At 54.2% G+C, this 27,319-nt stretch overlaps 1 protein-coding gene across 3 annotated transcripts in view; it reads right to left on the bottom strand.

Moving 5' to 3' along the window:
• The window catches only part of Nfix (nuclear factor I X), a 94,410-nt gene extending 68,413 nt beyond the window's left edge, over positions 1–25,997 (bottom strand). For 2 of the 3 annotated variants that reach the window (XM_021220674.2, XM_021220672.2), the window contains exon 1: positions 25,651–25,997. In XM_021220674.2, coding sequence (XP_021076333.1) covers positions 25,651–25,677 — 27 coding nt within the window. In that variant the 5' untranslated portion in view covers positions 25,678–25,997. Of the gene's footprint in view, positions 1–4,968; positions 5,114–25,650 lie in introns of those variants that run through there. The other variant, XM_029532761.1, reaches the window with a different exon arrangement.
• Positions 25,998–27,319: the final 1,322 nt, after the last annotated feature.

A 27,319-nucleotide genomic window follows, 5' to 3' on the forward strand; every position in this document is an offset into this window, starting at 1 on the left:
GAGAGAGAGAGAGAGAGAGAGAGAGAGAGAGAGAGAGAGAGAGAGAGAGAGAGAGAGAGAGAGAGGCGAGCAAGCGAGAGTGAGGGGGGAATCCACCTATTTGGCAAAGAGGCATCCACTTGCAGCCAATGGCTGGGTCCAAGGGGAGGAGGGAACTGGGCGAGCTGAGAGGGTGGGGAGAGCCCCCCGGCAGTTGGAGACCAAAAACAATTTGCCCAATCGACAAGTTCATGTCTAATGAACAAGCGAAGTCCAGCAGTTATGAATTTTTCATCCCAGGCGCCCACTTGGGTCTCTTTGGCAGCAGCCACCCAGCAAACTTGGGGGGTGGGAACACTAGGATTGTGGAAGACTTAGACTTTTTTTTTTTTTTTTTTAAAGCCAGAAAATAAATAAATAAAGGCCTGACTCCTGGCGGGCTGGCGGCTGGGCGGGAGCCCCAGAAGGCCTTGGGGAAGCAGCTGCGCCTTCTCTCTCTGTGCTCTGCTTTCAGTCTTTCTCTCAGGCCAGCAAGCTCGCTCTCGCTCTCTCTCTCTCTCTCTCTCTCTCTCTGGTTCTAGATTTTTTTTTTAATGGATGGAGCACAGTGGGGTGAGTGGACATTTTCTCCTCCACCCAGAACTATGAATAGGAGAAAGCGCTCAGAAAGTACCACGCCAGAAGCACTGCCAGGGCTCAGACCACGGGCTGGGTGTAGCCACCACCTCTTGGTCCCTAGGACCAGGCTGCCTTCAGGACTGCCGGAGCAGTCCCAAACAAGAGGACCACACCCTGCACCTCCTTGCAGTCTCCTCAGCCCCCAGCAAGCTCACAGCCTCTCTCTCTCTCGGCCTACACCCAGCTAAGCACACTCCATTAGTGACGACGAGAGATGCCAACGCAATGTAGCTCTGCTGGTGCAACTGCAAGTTTATTAAAATAGCCTCCTGTCACTGCGCTCCTCTGGCAAGCACTCCACGCAGCTACAAACACAACAGCCAGCCCCTGGGAGAAGTGACAGAGGCTGAGACAGCCACTACTTCCCCTCACCGACACCACCTCCCGCTCTGAGCAAAGCTTCGCCTCTTCTAGATCTGCCCTCAGCTACTCCTCTCGGGTTAGCTTCCTTACCTGTCCCTCAAGTCAGACTACAGAGCCAAATAGCGTGCAAGGTGCAAAAGCCTGAACTGCGGGGCCTGGGTGGAGGGAAGGCTCGAGAAAGGATATGACGAAGTAGAAGGCAGAGGGCCTTTAGGAGGCAGACAGGAGAGGTGATGCCAGGGAAATCTGTTCACCAGGTCCCCTAGCAGGAGGGAGGAGAGCCTCCACCAGGAGGACTCTCCAGAGAGGGCTCGGCGGAGTAGCCCCGGGAAGCAGTGAGAGGACAGGAAGTGAGGGGAAGAGCAGAGGTGGGCTCCACAGACCGAGCTCGCAGCCCTCACAGCCACGTTCCCTGCAGGCTCAACCCTAAGCCAGCAGAGGAAGAAAGGTCAACTGCTCACTCACGCCCCTCTCCTCTCCAGCTGAAACCCTGAGCTCCGTGGCCTTTCCGTTCAATGGCAGAAAGGTTCCTGGAAGAGCGCCTGGGGTGAGCCAAAACAAAAGATCCACCCAATGATCCTCCCCAGTCCCCAACAATGGGAGGTGCCCGTGCAGCACCTGGGACCCCGTACCCTAAACGGGCAGCTCCAATGGAGTGAGTTCACAGCTGACCCGAGAGACACTGTCAGAAAGAACGGTGTAGGAGGCAGGTGCCACCACAGACAGGCCTCTTAGGGTGGTGTTCAATAATTCACATTCTGTGAATAACAGGCTTTGGTCCAACCAGCCAAGGATGCTAGCTAGCTTAAGGATAGCGTGGCAGCGACAAGAGGTACTGAATGAAATGCTGCCTTCTCCACCTTGAGGAAGCAATTTCACTTTCTAAACTCATAAAAGCTGCAAGTGAATTTGATGACATAGAGGGTAGTGGGGGTGTATTGTTGCTATCCCGATTATGCTTTAAATATTTTTTAAAAATGACCAATATTGCTCGATGACAAAGCCTGGCTTGTTCCTCTTCACAAACATGGGGTGATGGAGCAAGCCAGCTGAAGGTCTGGCTTGGGGAGCATGGCTAGGGCAAAGTCCACACAAGATGGGGACAGTGTGTTGTCAGTCAGTCCCCAAGGAACTGAGGAAGGAAAATATCAGTGGTCCCTAGAGTGGCAAGCTGATCAGAGGGGTGGCAGGACCACAGAGAGTGTGCAGGAAGCCTAGGAGACTCTGGCAGAAGAGCAATAGACTCTTCCTCACAAATCTGGAAGGGAGAACAATTGTCAACTGTCCTTCTCTTAGAAGGAGGGTGGAGGTGGGGGAGGGGCTATAACCTTGAAGGTGAGCAGATCACCTTTGGGCAGTGTCTCTGGCCTGATGCTTCCTGTAAGCAGGCCGTCCCAGCAGAAAAGACCGTGGTGTCTCTCTCTCTCTCTCTCTCTCTCTCTCTCTCTCTCTCTCTCTCTCTCTCTGTGTGTGTGTGTGTGTGTGTGTGCCTATGTGTGTCTGTGTGTGTGTATGTGCCTGTGTGTGTGTGTCTGTGTGTGTGCCTGTGTGTGAGTGTGTGCCTCTGTGTGTGTATGTGTGTGTGTGTGTGTGTGTGTGTGTGTGTGTGTGCCTGTGTGCATCCTTGGGTGCCTTAGACCCCAAACAAGAGAACATCCCCTTTTTTGTTAGGAGACAGTCTAGGCAGCCTTTGAAAGATTACCTGTCCTTGTCCCTACTCCTCCTTCCTTTCTCCAATCAACCCTCTCAGAGGTCACAAGGCCTGCATTCTGATGGGCCCAAACCCAAGCCCAAACTGGAAAACTATTGATGATTCAAGATGCTTGTTTCCAAGTCTGAGTTAAAACAGAAATGATGGTTCAGGGAGGAATGGAGCAAATGAGGGAACCTTCAGGTCACTGAGGAAGAAAAGAAAGGAAGAGAGAAAGAAAATGAAAGGAAATTTGCTGAAGGGGAAAGGAAGCCAGGGATGCTTAGAGCAACAGGGAAAACCAAAGACAAGGTGGGGGAGGGGCCTGAAAGGTACTTTCTCCATTTGCAAGAGAAGTCAAGAAGCCAGAAATAATACTTATGAAATCCACATGGACTTTTGGGTTTTGGAAGGGAAAATTTTAACTTCATGAAAGAAAGGCCTCTGGTGCTGGTTAGCCATCACCATCATGAGAGAGGGACCTGTTCCCCCCCCCCCCTGCGCCCAAAGACAGACTAAGCAGACAGGGGAAGCCTGGGAGTGGTGGCACCTTTAATCCCAGCACTCAGGAGGCAGAGGCAGGCGGATTTCTGAGTTAGAGGCCAGCCTGGTCTACAGAGTGAGTTCCAGGACAGCCAGGGCTACACAGAGAAACCCTGTCTCGAAAATCCAAAAAAAGAAAAAAGAAAAAAAAAAAAGAAAGAAATGCAAAGGGGAAGAAAGAAAGAAGAGAGGTGGAGACCAAACCCAGGACAGCAGCCTGGGCCCAAAGCAAGCAGGGAGGGCAGAAAAACAAGAACACAGAAGATCCATGACACAAAGGAGGGAAAGGAAACTGCTAGGAAAATGGTGGCTCTCAGAGCAGTCCTGTGAGCTGAGGCCTTGTGGATTGTGTTAGGAAAAATAGAGAATACAGCCAGTCCTTCACTTACATGTACGATATTAAAAATTTCTTCCAGGAAACAAAATAATTTCCCAAAACTGATATAGACTTTGTAACTGGCCTTTGCCTCCCGATAGTAAGACAGCTAATAAGCTAAACGCTCAGCCACAGGTAGGTCTCTTTATCTTTAAAAACAAAATCTTATTTGTCCCCAAGCTGCTGGCTTCTGGGCCTAGATATAGATTTTTAGATCCTGGGCACCTTGGCCCAGTCTGATTTGAATAAGCACCCACAGTTTAAGCACATGGCTGTGCTGTAAGTTGAAATCACCAGATATTCCAAGGTCCAGTTTACTGCAGACAAGGTAAGGAAAGATACAGGAAATTAGAAAGGCCGCAAATCGAGCCCTCGAGAGTTCACCTAACTCCTGGCACTTATAATCCTGCCTGTGTCTGGACTTAAGCTTCCTACATAGCCCCCCACCCTACCACACACAGACATGTGTCTCCCATCTCCACAGATCTGTGCTCCTCCCTCAGAAGGCCCTGAGAGGCCATGGGCAGACACTGTGGACAGGCCTCTGGCAGCTGCAAAGGAAGAGACCTGGCTGCTTGTCCTATGGGTGGGTAGGGCCCCCCTCTCTGGGGGAGGCAAGTAGAAGCTCTGGTGCTTAGTGAAACTACCCAAGAGTCTGGAAATGCTAGGAATGGAAACCGGAAAATGCACTTTCTGAGGAGGCGCTCCTCCTCGATAATTTGGACAAAGCGGGTTTCGGCTGATTTGAGCTTGTCTTCCTCTGTTGGGGGGGGGGACAACAGCGACAGGGCTTATGTGAAAGGTGTCCTTAGGCAAGATGGATGGATTTGCCCACACCAGAGCTGCAGCTCACTTGGGTTCTATCTCAGAACCAGGCCACATAATACCCCTATAAAAATGCCTCTGGCGCACCCCCCCCACACGCTGTCTTTTCTCCCCTTTCTACAAATCGGGAGCTGTGGCCTGGTACCCGGCCAACAAGCAGGCTCATTCCTAGCTGGAACGCTCCTCTGCTCCAAGCACATCTCCCCTCACCCTCTTGGCACAGAACTAGGGCAGGGATGGGGGTGTTAGAGGAGATGATCTATTCTCTCCAGTGCCTCTGGAAATTGTTTACTTTCATCTTGTCTTCTATGGGGAATAGGAAACAAAAACCCTAGTCTTTAATTCATTATTTAGCTAGAAACTTCCGTGTCACCAAATACAAGTAAATGCTGGGAAGCCAGAACTCTCTCCCCTCTTCAATGGGCTGAGTGGGGATATGGCCCTTCAAAGAACAGCAGGACAGGTGACAGCCAAACGCTTTCGGGAGGCAAAAGCAGTATGGTGCCTAACCCACCTGGTTGGCTTTGACAGTGTCACTCCACAGTGGCCCAGGGCCCAGGAAGAGGGAGGAACCCCACAGACCAGCTTCACAAGTTTCTCTAAAGAAGAACAGAAAAACTGACAAAAGGGGGGAAAAGGAAAAGGGCCTGCGGTAGGGTAGGGTAGGTGAAGCTCGAGCATCCCGCACCCCCCCACACACACACACACAAAAAATGTCTGCAGGAAAAGAGTCCGGGGCAGAGCAGGTGCTGAAACTGCCTATGCGGCTGCTGTTGCGAGTCCTCTCCTTCAACAGCAGCTCCACTAACGATGAAGCACACACAGAACCTGACTGGCTGTGGCACCCCAGACACCCTGACCCCCAACCCCCACCCCGAGTTGCTCGTCAGTGCTTCCTCTGCGGACAGCCCAGGCTTCTCAACATCCCTGCGCCCAGCCAGCCCGCACCGTGGCACCCTTGGCCCTAAGGGAGCCTTTTTCTTCAGTTGCTGCAGCAACAGGCAGAGCCCGGAGAGCTGGGATTTTCACTGCTTGAGGGTTCTGGGAAAGCTGGGCTGGCCCTGCCTGGGCAAAGCTGCTTACCCAAAATGTTCAGCTTCAGACATTTTCCAGTCCCTCAAAATGTACTGCTCCCAATTATTTTATGACCAGAATCACTGCCAAGGAAACCCTAGAACCCTCATTTCCCTGGTGCCTAGCCCCTGCAGAGAAAGGCTGGCACCAGGACCTGAAGGACTTCGGACGGTGCCCACCCTCTGCTGCCTGCTCATTCCCTCCCGGGCTCCCTTTCTTTCTCACCCTCTCTCCCCCTCTGCGTCCTCCAGCTCCAACACAAACTGTTTGCACGGGAAGTCTCCCTCTATGACCCGATTCAGCACACACAAGAGAAAACTGTGGGCGACAGACCCAACGTCCTAACGAACTTGAGTTAATTAATGCTAAGGAAGAAAAGAGGCGCCCTCGCTCTGTTGAATCACGGTTCAGTAGTCCTTTCAGTTTGCTGTGGGTGGAGGAAAAAAAAGAGAGGCTTTTTGGTTCAAATATTTTTGGGGGGCAAAGAGAAAACAAAAACACCGCAGAAGGGCTGTGGGGGGTGGAGGGCGATGCAGTCGTCGCTACCTGCCGGAGAAGTGTAGAGGCTAAGAGAGGGAGCCAGTCCGGCTGCTCGGCGGCCTCCCTCGCGCTTCGGGCCAGAGCCGACCGCAGAGAGAGAGAGGGAAGGCGAGGGATGGCTGTCATTGGCCTGTTCAAACACATTGCTCCAAAAATTATACTGTCAGACTAGAAGATGCACGTTTTAAAAAAGTCCAAATCTAAAAATTCAATTTGAACACAGCCGTGAAAATGTTTTTACACTGCAGAAAACTGAAGTATGGATGGCAAGCTCACAGAAAATGTAAGTGCAGAGGGAGAAAAAAAAAAAAAAAAGAGGTGGTAACGGAGGGGCAGGGGGAACAGCTGCAATTTCGCTTTCCAGATGTTGACAGCGAAATGTAATTGGCAAGGAAGGTACTCTGCAGTGCTTCTCATGCTCGGCTTCTGACACTAAATCCCATGTCTATATCTTCAGGCCTGGTGCAGGCCCTCTCCACTTGTGGATGGGTCAGGAAGCTGTGCGAACAACGGCCTTGGAGGAACTTTTTTTAAAAAAAACAAACAAACAAAAAAAAAATAAGGCTTCCCATCATTCTTAGCAGGAAAAACTGAGTAAAGCAGGCTAGAGTACATTTTTATTTAAATTTGTGTTTTAAATTTGTAATGGGCCGCCTTTTCTTTACCTTTGGGCCCAGAGGTCTTTTTCAACTTTTAGCAGAAGCCACTGTGTATAAAGAATGCTCGCATTGTAAGTACAGGGCTCCATACATTTCCACAAAGAGAACACACCCATGCAACTCCACCCAGATTAAGAAAGAACCATTTTCAGTACTGCTAAACAGGCCTTAAAATTTTAAGCTATAGAGTTTCCAGAATTTAGGGATCCTTAACAACAGTTCTGCAAAAACCCAAGGGCTTCAAGGTGACCACTTGTGTGTGTGCAAGGACCTTAGAGACCAGAGACCAGTGCGTGTGTGCTCATATGACCACAGAAACCTACGGTGAACAGAAGCCCCTCATCCTCTGTAATTCAGGGGAGAGTCTTTGTGTGTGTGTGTGTGTGTGTGTGTGTGTGTGTGTGTGTGTGTGTGTGTGTATGTGTGTCTGCTCAACTCTGATCCCATCAACAGGCCATCCAACTGTGCAGCAGTTCAACAAACTAGCAAGACATGCAGGACATGGGGATGGGGGGGGGCAGGACAAGACCCACAGAGCTAAAAGCCAACAGCCTTAGTGACTGAGGGAGCAGGGGCCCTCCTCTCATCCTGCCAGCTCACAGGCAGGGACCAGGGGGCCTCTGTATGTAGGTCAGGAAGCTCCTAGGTGTAAAGGAGCGCGCTCCGAAGGGTTCGCCGGGTCGCTGCCCACCAGATTCCTGATGGGAGATGAAGGGATGGGGGCAGAGAAGAAGGAGGGGAGGGAGAAACAGGCAGCTGCAGGCTAACTTAGGGTCCTGGGGCTCTGCTGCCCCTGATGAGGGAGGCTGAACTCTGCATGGCTACCTATCCCTCTCCTCTAGACCCAGCTGGCTCCTCCCCCCACACACACATACACACACACACACACACACACACACACACACACACTTTCACTAGCACTAAATTTACTTTATAATTTTAAAATTAAATTTAAAAAGAAACCAGGAAAGAGAAAGCACTGAAGGCAAAATACCTCCCACGATATCTCTCCAAGGAGGGGGGAGTTTCTGCTTATGTAAACCGATGGAATGGAGGGATCACTGAAATGTCTAAGCACCAAATAACCAGGAAAATGAGAGAAATGTGTTTAATTTAAAACACCTGATGCAAATAATAAATAACTCCCTCTGCCGCTTGCAGGCCCTGTCTGGGCAGAAGCCCCCCCACTCCCTGGTCCAGTTTCCTTCCTTTCTCACAGGGAGCCATTTCCTCCTCAATACTGAGGTCCTTTCCTTCTAAGTGGTCCTCCCCACTCCTTGGGGAAAGCCTAACCCCAAACTCTACCCCCACAGCCCCATTCACAACCCTCTCCCTAATTCCCATGGCTCTCTAGGCAGTGCCTAGGCTTTGCACAGGTTTTCCTTTGGAATCCAGGGCCTGTGGGTAGGAGGATTTCTGCTGCCCAAAGACAAGATGCCAGCTCCGGCCTAAGCGGACAGATCTCTCCCTTACCAAGGGCACAGGACTGCCAAGGCAGCTCTCCAGGGCCACACTGTCTTTATTGCACATGGGCTGGAGAGAGAGAGAGAGAGAGAGAGAGAGAGAGAGAGAGAGAGAGAGAGAGAACGGAATAACTATATAGCTTAATTTAAAATAGTCCAGGGGTCTAAGCCCTCCCCTGGGGCAATTTTTAAAGCCCTTGATCCTTTTGGGGGGTGAGGGGCTGCAGGAGAAACAGTGCAGGCAGAAGTGGACAGATCTCTTGAGTGTTCAAGGCCAACCTGGTCTACATAGTGAGTTTCAGGCTAGCCAGATCTATATAGTGAGGCATTGTCTCAAAAACAAAACAAAACAAATCAAAACACAGTGAGGTTACTTCCCTCTACCAGGGCTGGCTCTCCCTAAGCTCGCCAGCAGCCTGGGAAAGGTGCCCTCACTGGCAAAGGGTACCAGAACTGGACTCCTTTCTTTTTAAAATCGCTCTACTTACTACAAACCAGGCAGCAGGTCAGGGCCCGAGGTGGAAGAGAGTCATCTCCAACTTGGGGAGAATTGCAAGTTTTCTACTCTGTGCCAGTCTGGGGATTTTCGAATCCGACCAGAGCTGAAGGAAAAGGAGAGAAAGAGCTGGAACTAAAACTAACCAGGCCCGGAGAGTTCTTCTGGTCCTTAAATAAGACAACACCGGTGTGGAAAGGAGAAGTGCATGAGTTATTTCTCACTCTTTAATTATTCCAATTCTTAGCATTATTTTTTTTAAACCACTACATTAGCCAATGATATATTCTAACCCCCAACAAAGCTGGTATTTTCCCCTGATTACAGACTCTGCTGTGGCAAACTCAGGCTCTGACTGCAGAGGAAGCACAAACATGCACTCTTAAATGAAACATTTTTTATTGTTAAAATTAAAATAATGGCCTGCATTCTATATCGCCTATTCATCGGAGGGCATGCCAGGTGCCTCGTGCATGCTTCTACCTGGAAAATCAGCCTTGAAAACCTAGACCGCGTGGTGAGTCTCCAGCCCCACCGTCGGGGTCACCAGCATTTTTTTTTCCCATGTGTTTTCTTTTTCTTCCTTCTTTCCTTCCTTTCTGCCTGTTTCTACCATTCAGTCTGTCTTGCATACTTTTTAAAAAGTAGTAATAAAACTTTAAATGGAAAAAAATTAAGTGGAGTAGACTGGAGACTTGAACAATAATAAGACGCTAAGTGTGTTGGGGAGTTTCAAGAGGACAGGGAGGAAGGTTCAAGGATGGGTCATCTTATTGCCCGGGATTCAGGTCTAGGTGTTAGCCACTACCCAGGGTCACTTCACTCTCAGTGAGCAACTAGAAGGGAGTTAAGTCTTCTGAGATTGGGGACTTCAATGGCCCTACACTATAAAAGCGCGGTTAATTTAGAAGGTGCTTTGGTGTTTTGGTGATGACTTTCTTGGAACTTCTTGGGGGCGGCTCTGGCACAGGGGACAACAGCCTACACCCCCCCCCCTTCTCACACAGGTTCCTTTCTCTACTTTTCCTTCTCCTGGCCCTGACATGGAAGTTCCCCCAACGGAGCAGGTAGCAATGGGTAAGGAGGTTTAGGCGGCCCAAATTAAAGAAGTCGGCTCCAAAAGACAAACCCAGGCTGATCGTGGGGACAAAATAATTTTTTTTAAATGAGGGTGATTTTTGTTGCTGTGTTTTTGTCTTTAAAACAATTCAAAACAAACAACAACAAAACCCAAGCTGCACAAGACAACTCAACTCCCGCGGCCTGGAAGCAAGAGAGAGGTGGAAGCGCATTTTCTGCCACTTAGTCACTTTTCTTGCCCGTGCTCCCTTAAGGCCAAACGCCCCCAACCTCGGCCAAGCCGTGGCACAAAAATCTCCCCTGATAATTCCCCCGCCGCCAATGCTCCCTACAAAGCGGCAGCTCGGGAAAGTCGCCCGGCTCCTGGGGCTGCAAGGCAGTGGGCGGGACTGATGTCCGGGTGTCCGCCGAGGACTCCGGCTTCTGAACCTCTCAGAAAAAACATCGGAGCCCCGGGCGCCGCGCTAGTCCGTTGCGCCTCGGCCACCACCCGGCTTCTGTAGGCTAGACTCCTGGACTCCGGCGGAGAAACTGAGGCAAAGCAGCCCTGGACAGCACCCCGCACCCTGGAAGGAACCCCCGAGGCAAGCGACATGGGGTCGCGTGGGTAGTTCCTGAATCCGGAGCTGGGACACATCTGCGCACCGCGAGGTCCCACGAACAGCTCGCGACGCGGACCCGTTAGGGCTTAGCCGGTGTAAATGGTCCTGTCTGGGTGCTTGCGGTCTCTTTTACACTAGTCCCCTTCGCTGCCCCCGAGGTAGGTGTCCGCAAGACTCACTCCAGTCCCCCGCAGCCATGGTGCCACAGGCGCGCTACTCTACTTAGCCTCGACGCCCACTCCCGCCTTTCGGCGTCTGTGCGCAAAGCCCGCCGTGGCCCGTGCGACCCCGCTGTCCCACCAGGCAGATCGGCTGGGCAACTAGGACAGTGCCAAGTGCGAGGGACTATGGTCAGCAAGGTCCTCCTGCCTAGGTCCTCCTGCCTAGGTCCTCGGGAGACCTAGTCACCATCCCTACCTATGGTGTCCACTGTTGGGTCCTGAGAGAGTAGCAGCTGCGGGTCGGGGGAGTGCCGCACACTGCGGTGCCAAGGGAACACCCGGTGGGCTACTACAGAAGGCACCCGTGGGTGGGAGGCCGTCACCTATGGAGAGTACACAACCGGGGCTGCACGCAGGCACATGATGGTGATCCACGGACTAGAGAGGGGACTTAAGATCGACAAAGGGCAATGGTGGCTGGACCTTGGGGCTTTCAGGGAGTCCCCACTGCGCTCCATCCACTCCCTCACCGGCTCCTAACTCCAGCAGCTGATAGAGCACTCAAGGAAGGACTCACCTAAAGCGGTTGGAAGCGCGCAGCCCCAAAGGCCACAGTAGACGGCCGGCTAGTGGCAATTTAGCATAGAGTGGGTGTCAGGGGCATTAAATGGCCTCTTTGTGAATTGAGGCAAACACACACACACACACACACACACACGTCCCCTGACCTCCAGCACCCACCACCCGGATTGTGTTTGGAGAGAGCAGCCCAAGCGGTCCTAGGAAGAGGTTCTCGCTTTTAAAAAACGTAGGACATCCGTAGTAAAGAGGGGAGTTCATCCCTCTTTAACCTCTCGTCCCTGCTAGGCAAAAAAAAAAAAAAAAAAAAAAAAGGTTTTGCCGGTTTGGTCGGAGTCTAGTGGAGGTGGAAAGTCCTAACACAAAGGGAGCGGGAAGGGCGAGGGTGAGTGTAATACACACACACACACACACACACACACACACACTAAAACTGCAGATATAAATACTGCACAGGCAGGAGTGCCGCCACTGGGCAGCGGCCGTTCTGGGGCGTCCCACCTCAGCCCTCAGGGATGGATGTTTGAGGGAGTGAGTGTTCTAAAAGAAAGGGAGAGGTGCGAATTAGGTCTCCCCTCCCGGCTCCTTCCCCCACAACAGCCTGAACTCGGTTTTGGAGCCAGGTGCCCTGGGCGGTCTGGCAGGTGTGCAGTTCACGTGAAACACACTCGTGTGCAGGCTTGGGAGATGCATCCCAGTGCGCTTGGAGCCACAAGCGTGGGCTCGAGGCTCTTGCAAGTACACAGACCACCTGGGTCAGGAACCTCCGTGAACTGCTCACTGTAGTGCACGTGCTAGGATTCCCCCATCTCTGCCCGCTCAGGGGAGGGATTGTGAGTGTCGGGACCCGGAGGCCCGACGTCCAGCTTCTTTAGGGGTCTGTGTGCCCCCTGCAGCCTCTGTGGGGTGGTAGGCCTAGACATGCGCAGACGCTTGAGATTCTGACTCAGGGCAGCTTGAGACTGGTTGGAGCCCAACAGCTGGAATCCTGTCTAGGTGTGTGGACGTCCCAAAAGCTCTGCTGAGGTGTCTCGGGAGCCTGCACTCTGCGCTGCTCACTGTTCCCTGCCTGTGCAGTCCTACTCTCTAGCAGCGGCCACGTGTGCGGGGGGGGGGGGGTTGCTGTTGAGACCCAAAGGAGCTGGGCTCTGAGCTCTGAGTCGGCCAAAGGGGCAGGGCCCGCACCCTGCAGGCTTCGGAACGTTGTCGTTGGAGCAGTGTTGGTTTTGGCCGAGGCAACTCCAATGGGGGAAGCCCCGGGAGCCGGCGGGGGTGGAACAAAGGAGGGGAAAGCTAGAGAAGGCGGCTGCAGGGAGGACGGAAGCACCCTGGAACGCCGAGGGCCCCTGGGGGTAGGGGTGCAGATGCATAGAGATGCTGGGGCCCGACCGGGCACAGTGGTGAGACCTAGAAGGCACCGTGCCTCTACAGCCACGTGTACATGGCTGGCACTGACTTTTTACTGCTGGGGAGGACCTAAGTGTACCAACTAGATCCCCACAGGACCATAGGCTGCCACCATTGGCAAACCACATAGCCACCAAAGCCTTGCCATTTACATACACATTTCAGACCCTCTGTTCGTGCCCATGGTACACACAGTAGCCCTCCCATAGCCCCGCACTGTCCCATCCCTTTTGGTGTTGCTATGGACACAGTCCCGTCCCTTTTTGTGTTGCTATGGTTGTATCAGTTGGGGGTGACTGTTGGGTTTCTTAGTTTGGATTTTGGTTTTGGTTTTGGTTTTTCTGAGACAAGCTTCCCACTCTAGTCCAGCCTAGTCTGGAACTATGTAGACCACACTGGCCTCAAACTGTGGCAATCTTCCTGCCTCAGCATCTACCTCCTGCGTGTTGGGATTGCAGGCGCACGCACACCACCCTGCGTGGAACTTCACCGGATCCCAGTGCCTACCACAGCACTATTTGGAGCCAGAGAGTGTCTGGATTAGAGGGCGCAGTTCAGTGTGCCCCAGCTATGGCTATGGACAGTTTGATGACTCTTAAGCAAGAGCAGCAGGTTCTGATTCACAGCCAGGCTTCTGGAAGTTCACTTTTTTCCCACCTGGAATTCTTAGGAGGAGAGGAGCCCTAGGGGAGGGGGGAGAAGTGAGGCTGAAAGGAGGGCCCTGGTAATCCCCCCACCACTATGGTCTAGCCTAGCCCCATGGGGCAGCTGGGTTCATGGCCTCTGTTTCCTTTTCTGTAAAAGAGGCTACTCATAGCTGCCTCTTGTTAGAAAGGTGGCAGATCACAGGTGCTTCTGCCTGCCCCCTGCCCCTGTATCTGCTCTGGGGATGGGTCCCTAGCTGTTATTTTGATTGTGAGGGATCTATGGCTGTGACAAGCTGTGACGCTTGGTGTGATCGCATGAGGCTGGCTGTGTGACTGTGCCGCTGTGGCTGTGTGTGTGTGTGTGTGTGTGTGTGTGACAGGTTGTGTGTGAGACTGTGCGTGGACGACAGATTGTGCCGGTGTGCGGCAGTGCCTGTGACAGGCTGTCACTGCGCGACAGACTGCGGGTGGCGGGTGTTGCGGGCATTGACTGTGAGTGGAGATGAGCAGTGTGGGGCTGCTACTGGGGGACCCTACAAACCTACTTCCGTGAGGATACACTTGACAGTGGGGGTTGTAAGGTCTCATGGTGAGTGGGGGTGACATCCCATTGTCCCCTCAAATCTTGGCTTTTCATTCTATTCCAGGGGGTCTACCAGTTTGCAGCCCTCAGAGGTGACAGAAAGGATCATGTGACAAAGCCTCCCCACTGTGTCAGCTCATTGGCTCAGTCCTTGCTGGTATCTGGGTGACCTCCGTCCCCAGAAGAGTCACTAAAGACCTCAGGCCTGTGGCTTCGTGCCCTGTGACCATTTCTCTCTTCTCCTGACCTCCTAGCCGAGCCTTGGAGAACCAGAAAAGAAAGGGAAGGGATTCAGGGGAAGAGAGACAGACTGGGGCAGGCAGAAAAGAACCAAGTAAGAGCTAGGGTGCAGCTCAGTGGTCAGGCACTTGCCTGCCCTGCTCAAGGCCCTGGAGTAAATCCTCCAGGGGGGAAAAAAAAAAAAAAGGCAAGTCAGGAGGGAAGGTTAGAGACAGCAAGGTTGACACAGATTATTCCAGGGGACTTGGAAGAGATGGCCTGTGTGGGTTAGGGCCTCCAGTACACACACACTATGTTACAGTCACACAGTCAGGATGAGATTAATGCCAACCACCTCCTAGAAGCCTAGAAGCAGCATTCAAATAACAGGCCCCATGCTCAGAGCTGAGATGCGGGGCTCAGCCCTTTAGGACATACCAGGAACCCCAAACACAGCTGAAAACCAGCCCTGTCAGGGCCACAATCCAGGGATTCTAATCCGTATGTGTGTGAGACTCGGCTTCCCTCTGTGGGTAGAGAGACTTCTCCAAGTATGCCCAGGCCCCCAAAACAGAAAAAATCAGTCTGAACATCTGAACTGTGTGACAATCCAAAGCGACGAAGCCTCTGGAGAGCTGGAAAAAAATCTGGGGACTCGGGCTAGGGGGCACTGCCCCGTGTCACACACCAGGAACACATGTTTCAGGCCTCCCTCCTCAAGAGTGTGTTTCATGGTGTGGCTAGCTTGCTGCAGTCTCTGGTGTGCATGCTCCAGGAAGATGTGTGTATCCTGAGTGTGTCCGCTCAGGGCCAGCCCCTGCTACAGAGGGGGAGAGGCACGAAAGCACACCCCCCTCATCCGAAAGTGTGTCTTTGATACTTGCAGCCTCGGCAGCGAAAAACAAGTTTCCACAGGGCCGCCTTGGGCTGAGGCCAGGCCGTCCTCAAATAACATTTGAAGTTACTTAGCAAACTTTGTTTAGTGCAGAGAGACTCGGGCAGCGGGCTTGGGGGAGGGGGTAGTAAACCGGTTCCTCCAAAGTCCCTTGTCCCTCTGGGGGTCACAAGTCCCCAATACCAGGTTTGGTCAGCCCCATCCCAGCTCTGGGCTCTGGAGAGGGAGCGCAGGAACCCAGTAGCTCCAGGAGGAACTTGAGGGGAAGGATGTGGGCACACCATCCATGAAGACTCCCTTTTGCCTGCTGACACCTGGCACACAGATAACAGCCACTCTGGTCTTCTGGGTGTCCAGAGGCCAGCACAAGGCCTAGCGGGTTTTCAGAAAGGAAAGAATCCCTACTTATGCTAAAGCCTAGCTCTGCCCACCTTGAGGCTAAATGAAGAGGCAGGTCAGCCAACTGGCTTAGAGAACATGCCCATTCCAGACGTGCAGATAAGTAACTGATGCCCACATGCCCACACCTCCAAAAACCCCATTTTTGGTCCCAGCCCTAGGCGGCAGAGAAGGCTGAGAGAGCCAACAATGGCGGGGTTGGAAGTGAGGTTGGCACCTACAGGAAGGGGAAGGGAGGTGATGCCAGGAATGGTGAGCCATAGCAGGCAGAGAAGGATGAAGAGAAAGAAAGAACACTAGGGAAAGATGGAAGCCAGGCAGACATCTTCGCCAAGCTCCAGGCTGCAAAGGGACAGCGGGCAAAGCAGCTCCAAGTCTTTCCAAGGAGTAGGCATGGGGGGGGATCAGGCCCCAGGCTGCACGGGACGGGCAGGGGACTGGAGGTGCCCAGTATCACCCCCCCACCCCACCCCACCCCCCGCGCCTGCACAAGCTCCGAAATGGAGACTGGCACTAGCAGCCGCTCGGCTCTGCCCAGGCACAGAGTGGGGGTGGGGGCAGGCAGGGGGCCAAACCAAATGCCACCAGGCCGGGTATGGTGGTTGCCAGCCTTTAGCATTGATCCTGTCCTAGGCCCCCGCCTACAGCCCTTGATTTGGGAACTTTAGGAATATAGGGGTCTAGTAGCCCAGTGAGAGTTAGAGACCCAGAATGCAAAGCCAGGTCCCCCGAAAAGTATGGCAGGACCCCAAGACTCTGCAAAGATGGTGTAGCCTGGTGCTGCCAGGGTGACAGGCTGAGGTAAAAATAAACCAGGCCCACCCCCAGGAGCTAAATCCAGGGCTCCAGGTGGAAGTGCTACTCTGGGCTACCAGTTGCCCCCACCCCACCCCACCCCCTGGCTCAGAGTGCCACAGTCGAGAATTTCAGTGCCTGCCCAAGCCCAGATTCTGTACAGGAGAGGACCCAGCCATTCAGTCCCCAGGTCTTAGGTAGACACTATATGCTGTATCACAGAGACGCAGAAAGGATAGCTATAGATGGAGAGGCCATCAGTCTGGGGTTCTGGCAGATAGTAGAGTGCTGAGCCCCCTCACCCTTAACCTCCAGGCTTCCCATCTGAGAAAGAGTGACCAAGCAAGGGTAATGGAAATGGGTACAGGGACCCCCTCTGCTAACCCTGCACTGCCTACACTCAGAGGGCCCTGCTGAGCTCATTCCCTCAGCACCTAGCACAGTCCCAAGGACAGGACACACCCTTGTTTATCGGGCTCACTGTCTGCCTTCCCACTGGGACTGGCACCTTTGCTGGGTTTGCACCATGCTGAGCCCCCAGGGCCTAGAACAGGGCCTGGCACCCAGGAGGTGCCTGGTAAATATTTGTCAAAGGAATGCACAGGTCCCCTGGCTGTACCCCTAGCACACAGGCTCCGGCTGGGTGCCCAGCGAGGTGTGGGAGAGGGCAAGGGGCCTGCTATGCTGAGGGCAGACCTCACTAGTGGGGGTATAAGTGTGGAAGGCCACTCTTATTGTAAGTGTTAAACAGAACATCCCCACGTTCGGAGTACTAAGGTAGGAACAAGCAGGACCGAGAGCGAGGCACACTTCACATCAGGAATTAGGGGAAGGCCAAGGGCAGGGCAGCCTTGTCCTCAGGACTCAAGGGAGTGGTGATCAGAAACCCTGCAGGGACCACACAGCCTCCTGCCCTTGGTCCTGGCACCGCAGGAAGCTTCTCTGGGTCCCCTTTTGTCATATGGAAGATCAAGTGCACGTGTTCATATTCTCATGCAGTTTTAGAGCATTTTCTGACCTACTACAGCTCTGCTCTCTTTTCTTCTTCAGTCTTATCTGTTTTATTGTTGTTGTTGTTGTTACTATTATTATGGTTTTTTATTTATTTATTTTTTTTTTTGAAGCAAGATCTCGCTATGTAACCATGAATGGCCTGGGACTCACAGACCTTCCTGCCTTTGCCTCTAAAGCGCTGGAATCAAAGGCAAGTCACCACACTCAGTATATAAATATATAAATTTATATACCGAGACAGGTAAACCTGGCTGGGTAAACCAAGCTGGTCTGAAACCTTTAATCCTCCTGCCTCAGCCTCCCAAGTACTAGAATTAAAGGGGTTCACCTCCTCGGGCTGGAGAGTGGGCTTAATGATTACTCTTGTAGAAGACCCAGGTTCGATACCCACCACCCACACGGCAGCTTGCAACTATTCCTAATTCCAGTGCCAGGGGAGGCAACACCTTCTGACCTCTGACCTCTTCAGGTGACAGGTACACACGTGGTATACAAGTATACGTGCAGGCAAAACACTCATACACATAAAATAAAAAATATTTTTACAGGTCAGAGTTCAACCCCTTGTTAGCCACAGCCCTGCTTTCCAAGTAAAACCCAGAAAACCTGAGTGATCTGTCCAGGGTCACAGAGCGAGTGAGAACCTAGCCTCAGACCCAGGATTCCAACCTGAAGCCGCTCTCTCCTCACAGCAAACCCCACCTCACACAAAAGGAAAGAAGGGCATGCGCTCAGAGGTATCAGCCCAGGAGCCAACACGCTTAGCCCTCCGTACACACTGTCGGCTAGCATTTTTAGGATCAATGTTCATCTTGATATTCCTCTACAAAAGGCTTCCTCTTGCTACCGTTCCGCTGCCTGTGGCTTTCCTCCCTTCTTTCAGGGTCAGAAGAGAAAAACCAAAAGCTCAAGAGTGAGGGCACAGCTCTGCGGCCACATGCGAGGCCTGGGTTCAGGCCCAGCACCGCAAAGGAACGAAGGCCAAAGGATTTGACCCCGCAAAGAAGACATCTCAGAACTCAGCTTCATCCCATTTTCTGTCCTCTATGGCTGCAAGGCAGTGAAATCGACCACCTCAGCTCTCGGGTCCAGCAAAGCCCCGGGGCACAGACGGACACATGCTACATGCTAAGCCAGAGAGCCAGGGCTCCAAATTCTATCAGGACAGGTCAGGGCTGACTCAGTCATGTGACTCAGTCCTCCAGCAATGTGGCCCCAGTAAGGGTACTCTCATGTGGGGGCCTATTTCTAACCTGGCCCAGCTGTGGCCAAGTGCAAACTAATAATATACAGGTGTCACTCTGCTTGGGTTCACATGTGTGCAGCTGCACAGGGGACGATGTTCAGGTCTGTGTGTGACCTTGTGCTAGCCAGCCATTCTGTCTTACTTACAGGTGATATGTATTGGTGCACCATGGGCATGGAGCATTAGCTAGATCTACGTGTTTATGACTGGATGTGCTTGCAAAGTAGTGACTTATTGGGGCTGAATTATTCTTTGTAGTCGGGTGACCTGTGCAGTATCCCTGACTTCCACCCACTCATTGCCTGTGTCGCCCCTTTATGTTTGCCAACAGAATGTTTCCATACATTTCCTGTTGGGTAAAATCACTCTGAAGTACTGGGCTGAGGGATATATCCACGTCCATGTGTCCAAGAGTGTTCTATTGCATGTGTATGCACAGGCGTGTTCCTGTGTCTGGAGAGAGTGAGTGTGTGTGTGTGTGTGTGAGTGTGTGTGTCTGTGTGTGTATAAAAGTGTGTGACGACCATGTGTGCTGTGTCACTATGTGCATGTGTTTGTGGGTTCTGTGTGTTCCTGTGTGTTGTGTGGTCGTGGTCTGGACTGTGCGTCACAGTGTGTGGTTGTGTGGAAGCACAGCATGTGGTTGTGTGACTGTGAGTCCCCATGCATCTCCACCCACACGTGGCTCCCTGCCTGTCATGCGCATTGATATGCTGGGGTGCGGCTGGGTATCTGTAGGTGGGGGGGGGAGTCTCTTTGTATGTACACGTCTGTGTGTGTGCGTGTGCACACATGTTTATGCCTGATGGAGGGAGGTTTGGGTTGCCAATGTGACTTTCTGCCCGCCAGTGCCAGGCAGTGTATGACTTTGTATGAGACAGGCCCAGAATACACTCCCCCACCAGATGACTGCATCGAAGCTGGTGTTTCCCTGGACCACCTGAATGCTCTGTACCCTTCTCCCCTGAGATGCAGCCTAAAAGACACCTCTTGAGACACGGGAATGGCACTGAATGTACCTCAGAGTCACCCCTTACTCCAGCTTGTCTTACAGACTCAGGTGGGGACAGATAGACCCCTCTCTGGTCCGACCTGTGCTAGGAATGCTGGCACCCGCTTTGGCAGAGAGAGCTGGGTCCCGGCAATGGAGGTGGGCACTGACCCCTGCCCACTGCTGGCCGCCACCCTCAGCTCCCCTCAGGGTGGGGTTTGGTGGGTAGAAAGCTCCTGAGTGCAACCCAGCTTCTGATTGGCTGTGCAGAGCCGCAGTGCCCTATACCCACCTCCCCTCTCTGGCTGGCGCAGCCACATCGGTAGTGGTGGCAAACGCGACTCTGAGTTCTGGGCACAGCTGCGCCTCACAGAGGCCTGCCAGCCCCACCAGAAGCCAGACACCCCAGCTCTGTGCCCCCGACCCCTCCCTGCCCGCCTGCTCAACCTGGCAGCAGAGCCACCCTGTCCACTGTCCCCTCAGGCTGCCAGGCCCAATCCCCCTCATCCCTTCACCCTCCAGGCCTGGGCCCCCCTTGGCCAAGCCTACTCTGGGGCCCAGGCCCCTGCTAGAGGCTGCTCCCGCCCTCAGAGGGGCTCCTGAGAAGGGGGAGGTGTTGAGGAAGGGGTGGGGGTGGGGAGCTAGCCCTTCTTCCTTTAGTGAGTGAGCCCAGAGCTGGAGCCAAAAATCGAGGAGGAGAGATATTCAGAGAGAGCCAAGATGCGTTTGGCAGGAGAGAGAGGGAGAGAGGGAGCGGGAGGGGGAGGAATGGAGGAGGGAGAGAGGAAAGAGCTGGAGAAAGGGGGAAGGAAGGGGGACCTCAGTTTCCAAATCTGAACCCTCAGAGCCTCCCAGGGATACCAACTGGCTCTGGGGTATGGACCCCAAGGCAAGACTGGCAATGGGGTGCTGAGGACTATAGGGGCAGTGGCCTCAGGCCACAGAGACAGCCGAACACCCAGCTGGTCAGGCCAGGGCAGCCACAGGCAGAAGCCAAAATCAATGTGCACTGAGCAGACAGAGCGAGGTCTATGGGCGGCTCCAACACGCCCCGCACCTTGCCTGCACAATGAGCTTCTGTCCACGACAGGGAGAGGACAGCAGGGCCACCCTGGCCACACAACCTCAAGGGAAGGGACAAGAGGCCAGCCTGCTTCCAGCTGCTAAGCTGAGGGACCTCATGGGCGTCACGCATGATGCTTAGACGCTAAGGAATGGCTGAGAGAAGGGCCATGTGGTAAGGCACAGCAGTCACAGGGACAAGCCCAGGATATACAATGACATGGGGTGGGGGGTGGGGGGGGCTGGCACACACAGACACATGCTGGCATGTATGTGAGTGCAGGCTGACACATGTGTGAGCTACCGATACACACTTAGCAGTGACTGCTTTCCTTCCAGAAAGATACAGGCCAATTCACTGTTATAGGAGGGACTGCTTGTCACTGTGACACAGTCACTCCACTCTGAAGCACAGCCATGACGGTGGCTGACGGTGACAGCTACAGTGTTATCCAAGGCCTGGACAGGGACATGCTACAGAGGCATGAACAAATGTGGTGATGCACACCTCAGACACACTGTCACCAAATACAAAACCTGAGACAATCCTTAAAGTCGAATGCATATAGCACCTATCAACAGACTCAAAAAACAACTGGAAATAAACACCCACGCAGTCATACGGGGACCCAAGGACATGGATTTCTGGAAGACCACCGGCATGACTATCACAGACATCCCTTCATCCTCCTGACCCCGCACCCAGGACCTTGGAGGCAGGAGAGTAGACAGCCCTCTCGTTCATCCATCCAGCTTACCAGGGATGAAGCTGTACGCCCAGTGCCAAGGTGGAGAAAGTAGGTAGGGGTCTTCTATGCCTGTCTTGATCAACTGGAGGACGGGTGCTTCAAGACCTCAAATTCCAGCCCCATTCCTGGGTACAGATTATCTATGCAGTTCAAAACATGTGAACCCAGAGTCACCTCAGGATCTTGCCCGCACCGTCAAGTGCTCATACGGTGTGGTGTCCTGTGGTGGATTCCCATCACAATCAGTGCAGAGTTGTAAGTGGCTTGGAACAGTGGAGACATATCGTGATGGACCAATTCTCCATGCTTTGTCCTGCTTCCACGCAGACCCACTGGTGCTCACATACTCTTTACCAAGAAGACACCTAGTTCCCATTAGATGGGAAAGGCCATCTCCTCGTTTCACGCCAGTCACCTTGCCCTACTGTGAAATCTGTCACCCTCAGCTTAGTGGAGGCTACAGGATCCCAATAAGAGAAAAAGAGCTGAGCCTTGTCCTTCCAAGTTCTTGCTTCCTCCTCCAGGAAGTACATGAGGATTGCCACAGTGGCAAAGGGCTCCAACTCTTCTTGCTTCCATGATCAACCTTCTCTATTCAGGGAGGGTCCAGATGACAACCAATATGATAGGGACACTTCTCAAGTACACATCACGTGCCCAGCACGGCAGTGAGTTGCATTACAGGGCTAAAAGATACGTGCGTGCTTTACAGACCAGGAAAACCCAAGACCAGGAGGTGCAGAGTAGAAACTTAAACACCCCCCCAACCCCGCTCTGACTAGTCCTTGACCTCTGCCCCCACACCTTCCATCTGGCAGCCCTGGAAACTGCGTAAGACACTCATGTCTAGGCCAAGAACCCAAGCTCCTTTGGGGGATGTATTAACCCAAAAGAGCCATGGCTCTGAACTCAGTTAGGCCCATCCTTGGAAATCTCCCAGGACCCTAGTGGGGTGCCAAAAGTAACCCAACTTGTGTCTGTCTCATTTTTATGTTAGGAATAGGAGGTGTGTGCAAAGCCAGAGCCACAGAGAGAAAAGCCAGCACCTCCAGGCATGGTGGTTCACACCTGTGGTCCAAGCTCTTAAGGGCGGAGACAAGGGGGTCAAGAATTTAAGGCTATCTTCAATATAGAGCTAGCCTGGGTGGGCTGTGTGACATCCTGTCTCAATCAAACAACCACAAAAGCGAAACTACCAAGATAGAGCATGGTGGCTCACCCCTTTAGCCCCAGGATGACCACTGTAAGTTCAAGGCCAGCCTGGGCTACATGGCAAGACATCCATATTGAGAATCAAATGAAAAAACAAACCGTGGATACCAGTTGGTTCAAGAACAAAGAGCAATCCATAGTCTACAGGGACAGAAGGGTGGCCATAGTGACCCAAAAAAGCCACAGACATGTGGGGGGGGGGGACAAAGGGCAGGTCCAGCTCACCTTCATGTGTGTTTACGGCTGTACGAGATCAAAGGCTCTACGACCACCACAGAAAGATTGGCAGAGGTGCCTTCCGAGGGTGATCCTATCTGTGGACATCCATGTGTATCGTTGTGTGTGTTCACAACTGTCTACATATTAGCATATATGTTCTTGTGGCCAGGAGTTGGAAGATATGGGTGTGCATGTAGATATTAAAGTCTCATTCACGACTTGAACGCCAGTGATGTCATGTCTCCATGTAAGGACGTATGCCCATTGCCCTCCTTCCTCAGCCTAGTATGCACATGCATACCTGCTGTGGATGAGTTCATGTCGAGGGGGCCGTGACTCTAGGAGCCACATCCGCACATGGCTGTCTTGAGAGTGATGCCTGTGAAGTGTTGGTGCTTATGAACACAGGCACACACTTTGGCCTTGGTGGCTATGTGACAGGGAGGTTTTCACGTATGAACTTACATAAATGAATACACGTATCCCATTCTGAGGGACACATGGGTGCTGAAATGTATGACAAGAGCTATGTGTCTGGACATCAAGGTGAATATGGTGTTTATGATCTCCCCGTGGCGGTGATAGCACGTGTGTGTGTGTGTGTGTGTGTGTGTGTGTGTGTGTGTCCGTTGTCGAGGGGCCCACGGGGCCCACCGAGTTCATCCCGATTCCTGATGTCCGCCTGAGACTCAGGCCTGTGGCAGTAAAGGGCTTCAGCAATGGCCCCACCCACCGCTGGATCAGTTTCTCTTTTCTAGGAGATCCTCCCTACTACCCTTCCTCTTGCCCGCCCCACCAAGCCCCGCTGCTCCACGCTTGCTGCTGCTCAATCATTTATTGACTTTAAAATTGAAGCCAATTCTGGTTTGAAAAAAAAAAGAAAGAAAGAAAAGGGAGAGGGGGTGAGGGGGTATAGAGAGAGTCTAAGAGAGAAATGGGGGAGGCCAGAGCCAAACCAGAGACAGGGACAGAGGGACAGCTAGAAACACAGGACAGACATGACAAGGAACAGACAAAGAAACAACAACAACAAAAAAGGCCAGCCAGCAAAAGAGGTTTTTGGAGAAGCAAAGATGGGAGGCAAACTATGGCAGTAGAAAAAGATGTGGCCGAGAGGCAGGGACAGCCAGACCCTGATGACCAAAGGCTGCCAAAGACCCTAAGCAAAGGGGTTTCCCTGCCCACTATGCAGGGCTGGCAGACTGGTGAGACTGTGCCCACTCCCCTCCCAGGCAGCCTGGCATGTGCAAGATGAAACTCGCACAGATTGGAGCCCGTATTCCCTTCTGGAGTGCCACAGAGCCAAGCTGAGGCCATCACCCCAAATCTGGGGGCCATCCCAGTCCCTCCATTGCCTTAGCACCCGGGTATCAGCTGGTATTTTCTCTCCAGCGGTGGGTGCTTCACCTGACCCACGGGTGAGGAGGGGGTAAGCCCAGATGTCTGGCAAGGTCAGAGTGGAGGCTGGCTAGCAGCCTGGTAGACAAGGTAGCCACTGGAACATGGGGTCTTTGTCCCACTAGAGCTCAGACACCAGCAATAGAGACGGGCAGATCACCAATCACCCTGAAGGTAGCCACAGCTCAGATCTAGATAGCTGACCAGGTCCTCCTGTGGGGAGCCCAACATAGAGTAGTTGACAACTGGAAGGAACAGACCCACACTGCTATGGTGGTCAGATTGGCTCTTAACGCTTGCAGGACAGGCGAGCATGGGCTCCTCCGCTGACACACACTTGCATGTGATTTGTACCGGAAGACACACCATCTCCCCTGGTCATCTGTGTTTGTGCCACGCAGTCTGGCCACTGCCAGCCTACAGGAGTCACATACAGACTCTAGACACACAGACACACAGACAACTAGCCCCTGGGACTACAAGAGCGCTGTGTCGCTGGAACTGCAACCCATCTGCATATACCTTCTTGCCCTTCAAAACATCCTGCCACGCTCCTCGAATACCTGGCCATATATACACACCATGAGTGTATGTTCCCACTCTAAGGTGGTGGCACTTTTAGCACTTGTCTGGTTTAGCAAAGGATTGCCATTAGGGACTCGGGGCTGGCCTAGAGAGCTCCCACAGACAGGCCTGGCCAGCAGGCAAGGCTAGACAACCTCCACAAATCCCCTCTGCCTGCCGAAATCTGTCACCTGCCCTGGCCTGGTCCTGCAGATAGAGCTGTGAGGGCCCCTCTAGATCTGGGTTGGTCTGGCTGGTGTCCTCTCAAAGCTTGGAGTCACAGCTAAAAAGAGTGGGGTGACAGATCAGGCATGCTCCAGGCCTCAGCCTCCGCTACACCACTGCGCAGGGAACTTCGCTGGAGGCGGGACGCGTTCTCGCGCTCGCGCTCCCGAAGCACGCCAAGGTCGGCGCTGCTGTGCCCGAGGTTGACCCGACGGCTGATCCCGACAGGGTCGACCCACGGTGGCCACCGCCTCTCCCGCCCTTCCCGCCTGCGGGTGGCGGACCGGGATTCCCCGGGGCACTTCCAGGTCCACGAAGCGGCGATCCTGGTCTTTGAGACCAGAAAGTTTGCACGGAGGAAAGTTTGGGGCCGGGGAGCCGCGTCTGCAAACGTCCAGGATCCGCAGAGAGGCGCGGCCCGGGCTGGCAGCACGCCCGTCCCTCCCTCCCCTCCCCTGCCCCTCCGAAATTTGGGAGCCCCGCCATTTTCTCAGCCCCGCTCCCATGCGAGGCCTGAACAAAGACTTTGGGGAGACGCCCGGGCCGCTCGGGCCGCCCGGGGCACCCCAACCGCACGCAGAGCGGCTGCCCACACGCCCGCCACTGCCACCCCGGGGCGGCCGCGCCGCGCCGCGCGCACGGAACGCCGGCCGCCCGTGCTCCCCGGCGCCCCGGGGCCACTCTGCCTCCTGCCGCCGTGTCACCCTGCCCGCCCGCGCCTGCCACCACGCCGCGTCGCCGCGCAGCAGCAGGGGTCCGCTGTCCGCCGCGCCCCGCCGCGCGCGCTCGCCCCTCGTCCCCTCTCCACGCACTCCCGCCGCGCGCCCCGGGGCAGTGCCCCCGCGCCCCGCCCGCTGCCCGCGCGCCTGAGGGACCCCGGCCCGGCCCTCCCGGGGCGCGGGGGCGGCGGCCGGTACCTGGGTGAGGCAGTACGGGGAGTACATCGCTGGGCGCCCGGGCGCGAGCGCGGAGGCCGGCCGCGGCGAGGGCAGGCCCGGCAGGCGGCGTCGCGCTGGCTGGCGCTCGGGCTCCGGCTCCGCTGCTCCGGCCTCTGCCGCGCGGCGCCCGCCCGGCCCGCGGCCCCGCTCGGCCCGCCGCCGCTCCGCGCTCACAGGCTCGGCCCCGCGGGCTCCGGGCCGCCGCCGCGCTCGCCGCTGCCTCTCGCGTCCGCCGCCGCCGCCGCCGCCGCCGCCGCCGCGCGTCTACTCCATGCCGCCGCCGCTCGGCCGCTCGCCCTCGCCCGCCGCCGCCGCCGCCGCCGCCGCGCTGTGAAAGTGAAAGTTTAGACAAAGTTTGGAAGCGGCGCACTCCGGGGAGAGGGAGCGGGCGGGCGGCGCGGGCGGGAGGAGGGGCGCGGGGAGGGGCGGGCGGGGCGGGTGAGCGCGGCCGGCGCGCACACACATGCACACACGCACACACACATACACGCGGGGACGCACACCGACGCGGCCGCCCCGACACGTGCTGGCCGGCGTTCGGGCGCTGACACACGCTGACACGCAGCAGGGCTTGGACGGGCACAAATGTCACGGAGGAACGAAGGGCCTATTCCTCATGGAGTCGCAGCGGAGGGCGGTGCACACCGGGCACAGACACGAGCAAGAGCCACACACCACCTACTGTCACATGTCGTCCCAATGCAGAGCAACGCGGAGAGCCACACTAACATACATGCACGTGCCACACACATTCCTGCAGGATACCGACACACACGATCACACAACCAGACCTTGTCACACTCTGCACACACAATGACACACCAACACACAGCCAAGCCAAAATATCTTGGAAGACAGCTATGGCAACCCAGACTTAGTGACACTGACACATGGGAGCCCCTGTACAAAGGACACAAACTATCACTGTAGACACACACACACACACACACATGCATCACACATTGAGTTGCCCAAATATACTTCAGCCCTAGAGCACACTGATCTACAATCCTGATAGCAAAACAGCTGGCAGGTTCTGTAAAAACTCTCTCAAGTATCTCACACACACACACACACACACCCTTACCCTTCATATGTCTCCCATAGCTTTGCACATGTCCTGGGACTTAGGAACATTATCTGTACTGTGGTGATGCTCCAGCCCGTTGCAGGCCCAGGATTCCCCATTTCCACGCAGATGGGAATGAGGTGGGGTGGGTTGGCATGTGGCATCTGTCTACAATCCCTGCACTCAGAAGTGCCAAGAGGAAGATTATGACTGAGCGACTGGGCTGTAGACCAGCCTGAGCTACATAGTTCGAGGCTGGCTTGGCCTGTGCACTGAGACCCTGTTTCAAAACACACACACACACACACACACACACACACACGCACACACGCAACAGAGAGAGAACGGAAAAGCCTTCACAGAAGTGGGGAGGAAGGAGCGGGGAAGGGGGCGCTGGAAACTTGAAGTAGGACATAGAGAACTCTTGGGTGACTCTAGGTTGGTGGGAAGAAGACTGGTGCCCCAGTCTCCAGGCAGATCCCACCAATGTAGAGCTCCTTCCTATTGCTAGGTGGAGCCACCTTGTCAGCCCCCCCCCCCAGCCAAGAAGCTGTGGCAATTCTCAGCAATGCATTGTCT

Source organism: Mus pahari, chromosome 20 (assembly GCF_900095145.1).
Source record: "Mus pahari chromosome 20, PAHARI_EIJ_v1.1, whole genome shotgun sequence".
Taxonomy (NCBI): Eukaryota; Metazoa; Chordata; class Mammalia; order Rodentia; family Muridae; genus Mus; species Mus pahari.